The 13,947-nt window shown below is 41.4% G+C and overlaps 1 protein-coding gene across 10 annotated transcripts in view; it reads right to left on the reverse strand.

Moving 5' to 3' along the window:
- The window catches only part of Cobl (cordon-bleu WH2 repeat protein), a 228,956-nt gene that overhangs the window by 142,884 nt on the left and 72,125 nt on the right, over window positions 1–13,947 (reverse strand). For all 10 annotated transcript variants that reach the window (XM_085692229.2, XM_087909188.1, XM_085692224.2 and 7 more), the window contains exons 2-3: window positions 9,999–10,202; window positions 469–679 (exon numbers count right to left, since the gene is read on the reverse strand). In XM_085692229.2, the coding sequence (XP_085548355.2) occupies window positions 469–679; window positions 9,999–10,195 (408 nt within the window). In that variant the 5' untranslated portion in view covers window positions 10,196–10,202. The remainder of the gene's footprint in view (window positions 1–468; window positions 680–9,998; window positions 10,203–13,947) is intronic.

The following is a 13,947-nucleotide window of genomic DNA, read 5'->3' on the forward strand; positions in this document are numbered from 1 at the left end:
TTAGGGCCGAAAGATATCTAGAAATATGTGTGCCAAGAAAGTGGCCATCAATTAATTAAGTAAAATTCAGTACAACTAAGAAATCAATTTCTTGATTATACAGGTATATTTCAAGTGCTCAGGTGTGACATAGGACCTGTGACTACCATGCTGGGAAATGCAGATTTAGCCACACTTCCATCTTCAAGGTAGTTCTGACGGATACCTTGCCTTACAGCAGTTCCAACTGGATAATAAGAAAGGATTAATATTACAACCATAAGCATTAGTAAATTTGGAGAGTTCTTAATTCCTGTAGCAAATCCAGTTAGTACCTACCTTCACTTGGCGTAGAAGAAGAAACCTCAATAAAGCACTGTATGTTAGGTACTCAAACAAAGAACAAGCCTGTCCTCGCTAGCACTCCTGCACATTCTGCACAAATCTGTTCCTCTGTATATCCTCAGACAACACACGGGCACCACTGACCTCAGGCACCTTGGGTTGGCCAGACTTAATTTTGTCTTCAGGGACTTTTTCTTTCAGAAGTACAGTGTGTACATTCAAGGACCCAATCAAAGTATTTGGCTTAAAACTCAAGGGTTGTTGGGTCTCAGAAGACCAGATCTCCAGGACATGATGAGAAGGATTCAGGTGGTTCTGAAGGCAAAGATCAACCAGTAGGTCCATCATTGCATGGCTGAAAAGGAGAAGACAAATTATGGTTATCAAGACTGCTGTAGGCTCGTTTCTGTCTAGCTGAGTAAGACAGAACAGACAGACAAGCAAACGCATGAGAAAGCCCAGAGAAGAGGAGGAGGAAGAGGAAGAAGACAATGACGACGACAGCAATTTAAAAACGAGTTCTTATTCATGCTTACATGATTGCGCGTTAACAGTTTCAATGCTAACCAATGTTACTAAAAGAAAAACAAAACATTTTAACAGTCTTTCAAAATCATAGGAGATGAAAATAAGAGTTCCACTTCTAGATAAATCCATGGATCTGCTAGGTTAACTATCTAAATTCTAGAAGCAAAAACTATACAAGCTATGGTTCTATGGAACTGATTTTTCAGTTATTTGTAAATATAAAGTATTAAAAGACTAAATTTTGAGTTGAAAAAATTGATAAGTATTTTGATGAACAATGAGCTAACAAACAGAAACTGGTAGAATCTACCAAGATTGAATCAAAGATAAATGAGAATGTTGAACATACCAACAACAAATAAAGAGATTGAATCACCTCACCAAATTAAACCTCACCAAAAAGGAAAACTTAAAACTAAAAGGTACAACAGAAAATTAAACAAAATAATCAAATAGCACACCAATGTTTCTTAAACTTGTCAAAAATAGTAACAAAAGAATAAAGAATCTCCCAACTACAATATCAGCAAACCACAAGTTGCCATCCAAAATAAACAGGGAGAAAAAAATATCTTCAACAAAATGCTAGCAAATATAATTCAATAGCATAGTAAAAAAATTTCATCCCATGAACAAGTAGGATTTATTTCTAGAATTCAAGTCTGGTTCAATATATAAAGACAAGTCAATAAAATAATGTGATATATCATATCATCAAAACTAACCACAGAAACATATATACACTCAATTCATATTAAAAAATCTTACAAAATTCAATATCATGATTTAAAAATCTCTAACCATAATAGATACTAAGAACTTACTTCAAAACAATAGAAATCTCTCTCTCTCTCTCTCTCTCTCTCTCTCTCTCTCTGTGTGTGTGTGTGTGTGTGTGTGTGTGTGTGTGTGTGTGTGTTGAGAAAGAGAAAGAGAGAGAGGGAGAGAGTTAAGAAAATGAAGGAGAATGCACATGCTTAATTCAGACAATATTCCAGATGACTAGAACAACACATACTGGTCCTCCCTCCTTGGCTCTGAGCAAATCCCATATCAAAAGAGTCTCCTAAATGCCCTATTCCGCATTCATTTATTGTACCTAATGGACATCCAGGACAGCTGATTGATCCAAAGAAATACTCAAGACTGTCTCCAGGGCAACACTTACCACATCTTCCTTCTAAGAAGATGCTAAGAGCACGCGCCAATCAGTACGACAATAACTCACATGAAGCTGGTACCCTGTGTTCACTCAGACATTGGGTAGGAGGGATCAGGACACCTTCAGCCTCCACACATACACTAAGGAATGAGCAGGATAAGCCCTGCTGTGAATTCTGATTCTTCCAGCTTGAATACACACTCACTGCTCTCTTTACACAGAACTTAAAGTAAAAGGAGAAAACACACTGCCATGTACCATGTACCGTAACAAAGCCTTCCACAAAAGAAATCTTTTCAAAAAAAAAATACTAAAATAACCCTGTATTTTTTTTTTTGCTGGTATTTTTCTGAATTTTATTTTTTTCAGCCCTGTTCATTTGGATGGCAGCCTGTGGTGTGCTGATATTGCAGTTTGGAGATATTCATTCTTTGTTACTGTTGTCGAGGAGTTTAAGAACCATTGATATGTTATTTTTTGAATAATTTTCTGTTGCACCCTTTGGTGCTAGGTTTTTCTTTTTGATGGCTCAATACAATAAAATAAGGTCAGAGGTGACGCTCATGGGCACAACTCTTGACACTGTGGAAAGATAAGCTGAAATGAAACAATACAATGGTGTCATCATCAGGCTGAAGAGATGGCACAGTGGTTAGGAGCACTTGCTGCTGTTGTACAGGACCTAGATTTGATTCCCAACATCGTTATGGTGACTCACAACCATTTGTAACTCCAGTGCTAGGACACTCTCTTCTGGCCTTAGATGGTACCAGGAACATACACAATGCATTTAATAGACATGCAAGCAAAATGTTTATACACATAAAAATGCAAATAAATCTTTAAAATAATACTAATTTCCCATTCACTGTCTTTCTGGCAGCCTAGGGCTACTTACTATAGATTCATACTTAGTTCTAATATGAGCAATAGGAAGAGTCATTCTGGGGTCTCTACAAACTGGTAGTGCTGGGACTCAATTTATACCCATGCCAAAGGATATTGATTCCAGCTTTGTCTCAGCTAACCACACTGGGGAATCTATTTACACCATATAAACATATGAAGACAAACTAATCAAAGAACACAAAAAGCACACAGTCACTAACTACTGCCATCCAAACATTAATGTCTGAAGAACAGTCAGAGTCCTTAGAAGCATATCTGAAATGCAAAGTGCCAATAAAGGGAGCATGCAACGTTTGGGGCTTTCTCCACTGCAGAGAACACACCTGTTTGCCTTAACAAACACCGGTACATGCCACTCTATGTATTGACAGTGTTTATCAATTAGGTCGAAGCAAATCACTCAGTGTGAAAATCTCAACTTTCTATGACATTCTAAAATCACCTGACCTAATCCTTCTGCAATACTGTCTTCCATCCTCCCAAATCACACACACACAAAAAAAAATGTAGTTTTCCCATAGAGTGCTTCATCCCCAGGAAACTGCAACTACATTTCAACATTTGAGAGTTGGAGCAGTTAACAATAACCAATAACCCACCTACTTCAACCTATCATTAAGTGGAGGGAGAAGCACAAAAAAACCAAAAAACAAACCCTAAACCCCCAAAACGCAATAAAGTAGACAAGGCTCACTAGGCATGCTACTCAGAGAACACAGAGTCATTACTAACTCTGTCTTGAGAAGCAAACAGATTCCCACACCTTCCTGGTGGCTAGAACCTGTACCCAGTACAGATCAGTTTTTATAGAAAGGTGAGGAGGTTTGGGGGTGGGGGCAGATAGGACTGAAGTCTTAGTAGCTGCCCACCCCAGTCAACTCCCACTGTGAGAACCCTGAGGGAGTTTTCCACTGAGGACTGATGTGGTTGTAATAGGAACTTGGGTGCATATAAGAAAACACAGGATGCTGGGTCAATTTACTATGTGCCATGAGGGGGTTGACAGTTTATTTAAAAGAGGACACTCACTGGCAGGACTTGTGATTTTACCACTATATATTTCTCAAAACAGAGTGTGAGTGGAGCCAGGATTTTTCCAGTTTTTAGCACACCTGCTAAACCGCTACTTGGTGGCATTCGAGAAACTCTAAGAAGCTCCTCGGGTCTCCAAAAGCTCCTTTGATCCTCCTAGAGAAACCTGCCCAGATAAGGAAAGACAGTTCTCTGCATAGTAGCAATGCCTACAAATGGACAGAGGTCCTAGCTGCCTACAGTCCCTGTGGGTTTTTACTACAGATCCATCAGATCCCAGCTTGCCTCCTGTTGTCTATGAACCAAGAACCGATGACTTTGTTAACTGAGTGTTCTGTGTATGCCTCCACACGGTCTTAGGAAGTCCTGTAACCGCACCACAGAGTTTTCCAAAGACTGGCAAGGCTGCTTGGTCACTCATCATTCTCACAACCTGCTGACTCTGGCCTCTCCTCCTCCCTATGATCTCCTAGAGAAGTCCTGGTGCCTGGTCCACGGCTGTCCTGACATCATCCTCTGGTGGGGGACTGGTGTCTACCATGGCAGTGTTCTTTTCGTGGTACTCATATAGTCTGGTTGTGTGGAATCCTAAGATCACTATATGTGGCCTCTCTGACCCGGGGAGACCACTTGCACTGCTTTGTGCCTCAGTTTCCCCATGGGAAGAGCATTAGGCTAGAGTCTGCCTTAGATGGTTGCTGGAGACTCCATTGAATTAACACCTTCAGGACACTAAACATTGTCAGCCCAGATGCAGGCTCCATGCCACGGTTTGTTAAGTAAATGACAGCTCACTGTTCTTTTCCAGGTGAATTGTACACTGCTCTGGCAGACAATTACAGGGTATGTGACTGAGCACCACCCTGCTCTCAGCAAGTGACATCAGACTCTTGAATTGCAAAATAGTTTCCCCTAACTCCCAAGGAATGAAATTCAGCAATCAGAAAGTCAAAGACAGAGTCAGGAATGTTAGGAAGTTAAAAAGTGTTAGAGATCTTGCCCAGGTGATGATGTCATAGGAACACTCAGGAATCTGAATAAAACACAAAATATCCCTCTGTACCTTTTCTTTATCTAACCACCCATCTAAAATTAAGGTGAAACTACAAGTTTAATAGAAGAGTAAAAGTTCTAGCATAAAGCAGGAGTAACCATCTCCCAAAATCAAGTGAGGTGAGCTGGAGGGCTCACTTATAACTGTCGGTCTCTTAATTTTCTCCTCCCATTGATCCTCCATGGCTTTCCTTACTTTTAGCTGCTTTGCTCTCTGCTGCCACACAATACCTTTTAACATTCATAGCACAGATGAAACTGTTTCTGGGCACTCTAATTATGTCTTTGAAAAGTGAATGGAATTTTTACAAACTTCTTTCTCTTAAAAATATTGCTTTCCGCTAGGCAGTGGTGACCTTTAATTTCAGCACTCAGGAGGCAGAGGTAGGCAGATGTCTGTGAGTTCGAGGTCAGCCTGGTCTTCAAAGTGAGTTCCAGGATGGACAGGAAACCCTATCTTAGGGGAAAAGGAAAAAAAGTTTTTCATATACATATATGAAATATATATTTCTTTTTCACACACACATATATTGCTTTTTAAATGTATACAAAGTTCAAAAATAGTTTTTTTTTTTCTGAGTCAGTGACTTCAATAAGAAACTGATCTTCTGTCTTATGTGACTGTTTTCAGAGTCTTACTAAGAGACTGAACAAGAAATGAAGGGTCTGTGCCACCACCACCACCACTGTCCCCGTGCCGGTGGGTCACTCAGAGGCCAACAGACCAAAGCCAGAGGGGCCATAAGTTAACTGCCTTCCTGGACTGAAGGGACTTTCTATCGAGATCGCAGCCTGCTGTTATACCACTCCCTGAGACAGATGGAATAGGTAGAAGGCATGGAAGACACTCTGTCTGGGAGATAGAGATGACGAGGCCTCTTTGTAGACTACATAGACTCCGGTCTCCTTCCTCATGGCATCAGGCCAGGAAGAGCCCAAACGCACTGTCAGGACACAGTACCTGGCCAAGGGCACTGCCCAGAGCTTGCTGTCAGCAGATCTCCTGATGAGGATCCTGTCTGAACCTTTAGGGCTCTGGAGACACAGTTTGGTGGACCCCACCCATGGCATTCTGATTCAGCCCGGCTTGGGTGGGGCTGAAAAACCTATACTCCTTACCTGTTCCCTGGTGGCACCAATGCCACAGGTGTAGGGGCTGACCTTAAAAATGTCTTGATACTGAGTATCATGCCATGCACACCTGGGACCTGTGCTGACTGAATGATAACTGGGTGCTAGGCATGCAAAGTGCTTTCAGGTATATCCTGGCAGTCTTAAAACAAACTGAACTTACAGGCATGGCCAAATTTCAAATGGTTCCAGTGTGCTTTCTTATATGGACTAGGGCCAGCACGTGGCCCTAAGCTCTGGGCGAGGCATACCACAAGGTCAATAATACAAATCCTGAGAGAAAGTCCAGTTTGACAGGTTCGTGCGGCATCAAAGAGGCAAGGCAAAGTGTAATCAAGGTCCTTGGCAGACAGTCTGCACTGAGGATTTTCACCAGGACAAGACACAGAAACAGTTAAGAACAAGGTAGGAGACCAGGAAGAGGTACATCAATAGGGAGGTTGGATGGCCAGAGGCAGGATTTCAGATTGAGGCTGAAATCTCTAGCAAGAATGCCGTTTCGTGAAAGCCTGGGTCCTGGTTCACAAAGGCTAGAGACAGAACAATGAAGGAAAATTCCAGAGACTTATCTCTCAGGGCCACGTAGCTGCTGCTGCCTGGCCATAAAAGGTCTAATAATTTGGGATTAGACAGAGGTGCAAGTTGCTATCTGGAGAGAGCCTGTCTTCTTGAGGCAACTGAACCAGAAAACTATCTGAAAGCAATGTTGGCTGGAATCATTCATCTGAAGAGAGGAGATAAACTTAAGCTGGGAATCCAGGGAAGCCTGGTGCTTGTCTTGTCCAGAAGCGATCCCTTATGATGTGGGTTATGGGAGCAGGTGTGGACAGGTTCTGCCCCAAAGGTATCCCTTTTCTGACCACAGTAACTCCTGTCCTTTCTTAACTCTGTCCTCACTGTTTTTCACCTGAGTGTTAGACATTACCTTCTTCAGAGCCTACAGCAGTGAGTGGTTCTCAACTTTCCTAACGCTGTCATCCTTTAATTAAGTTGTGGAGACTCCCAGTGGTTCTTAGCCTTCCTAACACTGTGATCCTTTAATACAGTTCCTCATGTTGTGGTGACCCCCAACCATAAAATTATTTCGTTGCTACTTCAGAACTCCAATTTCGCTGTTATAAATCGTTATGCCGAGATCTGATATGTTGCAGCATATAGATATGTGACCCCCCGTGAAAAGGTCATTTCAACCTCAAAGCGATTGAGACCCACAGGTTGAGAATCATTGGTCTTTCGCATCCTGTGTCCAGCTTACAGGAGAGGCAGGTGTCTTCTATATGATCTTCATTCAGAGGATATACTGTGGCAGACCTGGACACAAACTAATTACCCTTAAAACAAGGAGTTCTGGTTGCCTTAGAAATTCATCTATAGTCTGCTTGCCACTCAACATGTTTGTTGTTCCTGGGGCTTGAAGAAAATTGGTGCTGCAAAGTCAGATTTCTTACCATCTGTGCAGGTTGCAGAAAAACCGCTGCATGGCAGGGCAGGCAGTTTAGACTCTGTAACACGGACCTTCCTGTTTCATATTTGGGCTGCTCAGCAAACGTTCCACTTTCCCCCGTGGGCTGAGAAACCCTCTTCCCAGTGACTCGCATGAGTTTGCAATTCCTTATATATCTTCCTTGATGGATAATTGAACAGTTTAATATTTAGCAGCCTATCAGGAGCCCACAAAATGATACTTCCCCTCAGGGGGCCTGGGATAGGACCACCGTCCAAACAAGCCCAGTCCCCTCTGCAGACTATCCAGCTGTGTGTTTGTGAAAACACTCCTTTTTCCCAGGATGGCACGCTCTTTGCAGTGTGAATGTCAGACCCGCCGTCTTGCTGCTTCCTCCCAGAAAAGACAGTCTCCTTTATTTAAGAGGAAGGAAAGGCGGGAAGGAAGAAGGGAGGAGGAGGGGGAAACTGGGTATGGAAACTCCTTTCATAATGATGTTCTTTAATAGCCTCCGTCATAAGCCTAATAGCCAGGAAGTGGAAGTCCTTACACTGCTTTATAAGGCTCATGACCTGGAATTCCCTGCACAGGTATGAACTTGTTTATTCTGTGTTGTTTAGGCTATAATCGTCTTAGGGGTGGAGTCACAGGACTGAACACTGGAAAAGATTCCCTCCACTCTGGAGGAAGAAACACTGCCTTTCCCTGCCAGAGGTCCCTTCGCTGTGAGGACCAATGTGGATGTGACTAATTTTGTACACAAAAATGACACAGCCCAACACTGTCAACACTTAAGAGCCTTTTATGAAGCTTCCCCGGGGCTGAGGGTACTGTGTCTTCAAAGATATTCTCTTCACTTGTGCTCCCAATTAAGGCAATGGGGCTGCTGGCTCCCTTCCCACCCGCCATGCAGAGAGCTGGCAGCCCCACTCCTAAAGGCCTGCCAGGCCTTCTCCCTTAGTCAGGAACCGTTCCAAACCCCATCCGTATGTCTTAATATTTAAGAACAGATAGGGACTTTTACGTGCGGTTTTAAATTCCAGAGCAGCTCAAAAAAAAAAAAATCGAAAACTATAATTTGCAGAATGGGGTCATAAGCAGACAGTCACTAGCTTGTTTTCTCTAGTAGATTCCTGTCCATCAGGAAATACAAGGTTCAGGGCTGGCTATGTTTTGTAAACTGCTGTTTAGGGCAACATGGGCATGCTCTTTGCTAAAGCCATTGCTTAAGCAGACGAGAAAAAAAAAGTAACAAAAAAGCCAACAAGAGTGAGGAATCTGACATTCAGTGAAGCATGCCTTCACCTGTAGCACCCAGAGGGCGGCCCAGGGACAGAGGTCTCCAGGCCGATGCTGGCTCTTCCTGACTCTAAGTTTCCCTGCTTAAAGAAGAGAACGCTATCTGAATAATTTATAAGGCTCTTACTAGTCCCCATAGCAATCTTACAAACTGCAATGGTGATAACTGTTGCTCTAAAGGGAAGAAGAAACTGAAGGTAAAGGGAACACAACACATCCACTTGAAAGCATTTTCAGAAATATTTCTACTCTCTGGAAGGAACCCCACCTCTCCTTGTGTTTGTCAAAGAAGACTCATGCATTACTACCCAGATGCCACAAGCTAAGAGAAGAAAAAGCAGTAACTATCAACTTGGACAAAATATAAAAGTGGTTAATTTACATTTACTCGTAGAATAGCATGCACTCTAAAATAATGTTTAAACTATGATATGACAGTATAACAAACTCCTTACTTTGTAGGAAACACAAAAGTGTTTGTGCTGAAGACAATGACTGCTCTATAAACAACTAAACACACATAGAAACTCTTACAACTCAGTCTCTGAGCTGGGCCTGGGAAAATGCCACCAAAGATGTCAGTCTTAAGTTCAAGAACCTTCTTTGAAGCTAATGTGAAGATCTTCCTACACCTGTGACAATGGCTGCAAAGAGAAACCCTACTGAAAAAAATATCTTCTTACACTATGCAGGTGGTAAGAGCTTCAAAATCAATGTGATATTACCAATTATAGCTAAAGGCATGGTATCTTAGAACACAAGAATTCCAGCCATGGATAGGCTGGGAGCAATACTTATCAAGACTATGTTTAATTATCACATAAATAAATTGTAAAATGTATGTATCGCTACACTTTTCTCTGAGCCCAAACACTACCAGGATGGGCTTTTAGCTCCGAGTCTCCTAAAGATTCCAGAGAGCCTGGTTGGGTCAGTTGGGCCACACTTCCCAGTAAGACTTCTGGATCTCTGAGACTATGATCTTGGACCAATTCATGGCAGGCATTCTAACCTGGATCAAATTCAACATGGAACTAAATAGGGCACCATTCTTCCTTCTCTTCCCACATACGTGAGGTGCACACAGGAACTCTCACCCAGGTACCAGAATCTTACCTTCCACTGACCACGCTTTGTTTCTCCAGTCCACTGGGCAGAACCACAGTGATGTCCAAGGTGCTGTTCTGTAGTGCCTCCTTCATTTGGACCAGGCTGTGCTGGGAACCCAGTGTAGAATCATGAGGCAGTTTCTGGTCACTGTGGACATTCTGGGCAGTGGGCTTTCCAGGAGGTGGTGGAGCACGGGCCTTCATCTTCTTTCTTGAAAATGATAACACAGAAACACTAGATGAGGGTTTTATGCTTGGCTCCAGATGATTCATCCTTAAAAGCATTCATGGCTCGCTTCAGAAACACCTTGAAAGCCATGGAGACCTTTCAAAGCAGTATGTCAGCAGTCTCCAGTACTAGCAGATAATATCTTCCCCAAGCAAGTGAAAACAAAGCGCTTTCAAAGAAAGAGTATGATACGCATTTTTGAAAGTGTTTCTGTAAAAGGAACATCCTAAGAATGCGGTACCCGTCTGTAAGCAACACGTCTTATTTTCTACCCACCCTGGTCAAGGTGTAGGTATGTGTAGCTGAGTTTGTTGGTCTGACCCTTTCTGGATTATACATGCTGGCTCATCACTAGTAAGTAGGTGGTCATCCTTAATTTTCTGCAAAGCTCTCGTGTCCCTCCTTTCCAGCTCAGGAACTAGGACGAGATCTAAGCACGTGGATCTATGAATCTATAATACTGGATGCCCTGAGACCAAATTGAGCCATGTAACATTATTCAGAAAACTCTAGTCCAGTACCACTAATACAACTGCTGGCATGGATGTGGCTGTGGGAAGCAAAAGGGTGAAAGTGGTAGTACCCCAACACACAACCCCATTGTTTTTCTTTTCGCCTTATTTTGAACTGTGGCTGGAATTCTCACTTAACCTCGGAGGAAATTCCCAGTCCCTGTCAACAAGACATCCACCTGATGGACACTCTGGATAGTGAGGAAGGCTCCTAGCAATGCGCTTTACATATTGAATATATGATAATGTGTATATATCATGTGTACATGCATATATGTTTATATAGAAAAATGTGTTTAGAATCGAAGATCCAGATATTAATTGACATACACCTTTGAACACCTGATTTTTGACAAAGAAGCAAAAAATAAAAAAAATGGAAAAAAGAAAGCACATTTAACAAATGGTGCTGACATAACTGGATATCAACATGTGGAGGAATGAAAATAGATCCGTATCTATCACCATGCACAAAACTCAAGTCCAAATGAAATAAAGACCTCTACATAAAGCCAACCACAGTGGACTTTATAGAAGAGAAAGTGGGAAGTACACTTGAATGCACTGGCATAGGACATCACTTCCTAAATATAACCCCAATAGCACAGACACTGAGAGAAAGAATTAATAAATGGGACCTCCTGAAACTGAGAAGTTTCTGTAAAGCAAAGGACATGGTCAAAAAGACAAAATGGCAGCCTACAGAATGGAAAAAGTCTTCACCAACCCCACAGCAGACAGAGGACTGACTGATCTCTAAAATATACAAGAAATTGATCATCAAACGAACAAATAATCCAATAAAAAATGGCGTACAGACCTAAACAGAGAACTCTAATCGGAGGAATCTAAAATGGCTAAAAGACACGTAAGGAAATGCTCAACATCCTTAACCATAAGAGAAATGCAAATCCAAGCAGCTCTGAGATTCCATCCTACACCTGTAAGAATGACCAAGATCAAAAACACTGATGACAACTTATGCTGGAGAAGATGTGGGGTAAAGGGAACAGTCCTCCATTGCTGGTGGGAGTGAAAACTGGTACATCTGCTTTGGATATCAGTATGGCTATTTCTCAAAAAATTAGGAAACAACCTTCCTCAAGACCCAGTAATACCACTTCTGTGTATATATCCAAAGGATGCTCAATTGTACCACAAGGACATGTGCTCAACTATGTTCAGAGCAGCATTGTTTATCATAGCTAGAATCTGGAAACAACCTGAATGCCCCTTGGCCAAAGAATGAATAAGGAAAATGTGGTACATTGACACAATGAAGTACTACACAGCAGAAAAAAATGACATCTTGAAATTTGCAGGCAAATAGATTTAGAAAACATCATATTGAGTGAAGTAACCCAGACCCAGAAAGACAAACATCATATGTACTCACTCATAAGTGGCTTTCAGACATAAAGCAAAGAAAACCAACCTACAATTCACAATCCTAGAGAACCTGGACAGCAATGAGACCCCTAAGAGAGATATACATGGATCTAATCTACATGGGAAGAAGAAAAAGACAAGACCTCCTGAGTAAATTGGGAGCATGGGGACCATGGGAGAGGGTTGATGGGGAGGAGAGAGGAAGAGAGGGGGAGCAGAGAAAAATGTATAGCTCAATATAATCAATAAAAATGTGTTTATAAGAATGTATAAAGCTATGTATATATCTATGCAAATGCACAAACATTAATTCATATACAGGAGCCTTAACTTATAAAGACCCTGTGTATTTTATGATAACTGTAGCCACGATTTACTCAATACTTCTCATTTGGGGGATGGTTTATAACAATCTTCACAATTTACTTAATAACTACCTATTTATTCAGAAATCACTTTCAAGATTCAAAATATGTTGCAGCCCAGATTGATTTGGAGCTCACTTGAAGGCCCACAATCACTCAGTATCAGGCAGAGACAGGAACCTGAGTGGTCCTACTGCTTGCTTCTTCTCTACCCTGCACAGCCCTAACCCGAAAATCCATACAGAGGCCATGAGAGCCCCCCACCCACCCTGAGGTCTATTACCCAAATGACCTTTGTAGGCATTTTGGCCTGAGGTTTCAAAGATAGCAGATAGGCTTCTAGAAATTCTTTCTCGAGAAGCTCGTGAGACTATCCTATGTGATATGCTGACATCATTTCTAATGGTGGACAAACAATCTAACCACATACCAACCAATGAATTAAATAACTGATGAAACATATCAATAAAAATCAATAAATCATTTTATAATAGTATATTGGCACCAGCATTTAAAAATCTAAAATTCAATGAACAATAACATTTTAAAGTAATTTTTAAAAAATTAAAAATTTCAAAATATTTGTTTAGGAGAACATTCTTAGAGGGCTACATTCTACTAACAGACTCTATGACAGTCTAGAAAGACACAGTGCACAGTTACCAGTGGTGGCATCTGGGCGATGCCAGATATGACATGTGCTTTGCTACTGCAGTGTATGTTACTTGTAAAACATGAGCCATCATTTAGAAATGTGAACAAGCAGTAAATGGGATCCAGAAGTGGCTGTAAGCTTCCAGATGTCCCCACCCGAGTTAACACACACGGAGGAATGGCACTCTCTGCTATGGTATGTAAGTAGTTATAAATCTACTTAGAAAATAAAAACATAAGGTTTATATAATATTTGCATGTTACGCTATATTTTAATGGCTATTGCTTATTTCTTTTCATCCATAAACATAAAAGTATAAAACATTCAGAAATGGTGGCACATTCATATAACCTCATCAATCAAGAGGCTGAGATAGGAAGGTAGCAAGTTCCAGGCCAGCCTGAGCTACACAGAGAGTCTCATGCCAAATCTGGGCTATACAAAACAATTTAAAATAAAAAATAAAATAAAATCATGAGTATCAGAGAGCCCATTATTTCTTAACTCATATTTCTATCTGTGCCACTTTTAGGGAAAGACTTTTCCTACGGTATAGACAACAGAGGGGCACATTTCCCCAATGTTACAAAGACGTAGAGCTATGCTACCTCAAACCCACATAATTTTCACAGTGTTCAAATTTTAGCCACTATATTGTTGAGTCTCTTTGAAGGACAGCTGTTATTCCCATCTTGGACATTTAAAAGATGAGCACAAAGAAACATCCACCAATTAGCCAACTCCAAGACAGAAGCCTGGCCAATGAATTACCTCCCACAGGGGCTTACACAAATACAATTTTGTTT

This window comes from Myodes glareolus, chromosome 8, assembly GCF_982192425.1.
Source record: "Myodes glareolus chromosome 8, mMyoGla1.1, whole genome shotgun sequence".
Classification (NCBI taxonomy): domain Eukaryota; kingdom Metazoa; phylum Chordata; class Mammalia; order Rodentia; family Cricetidae; genus Myodes; species Myodes glareolus.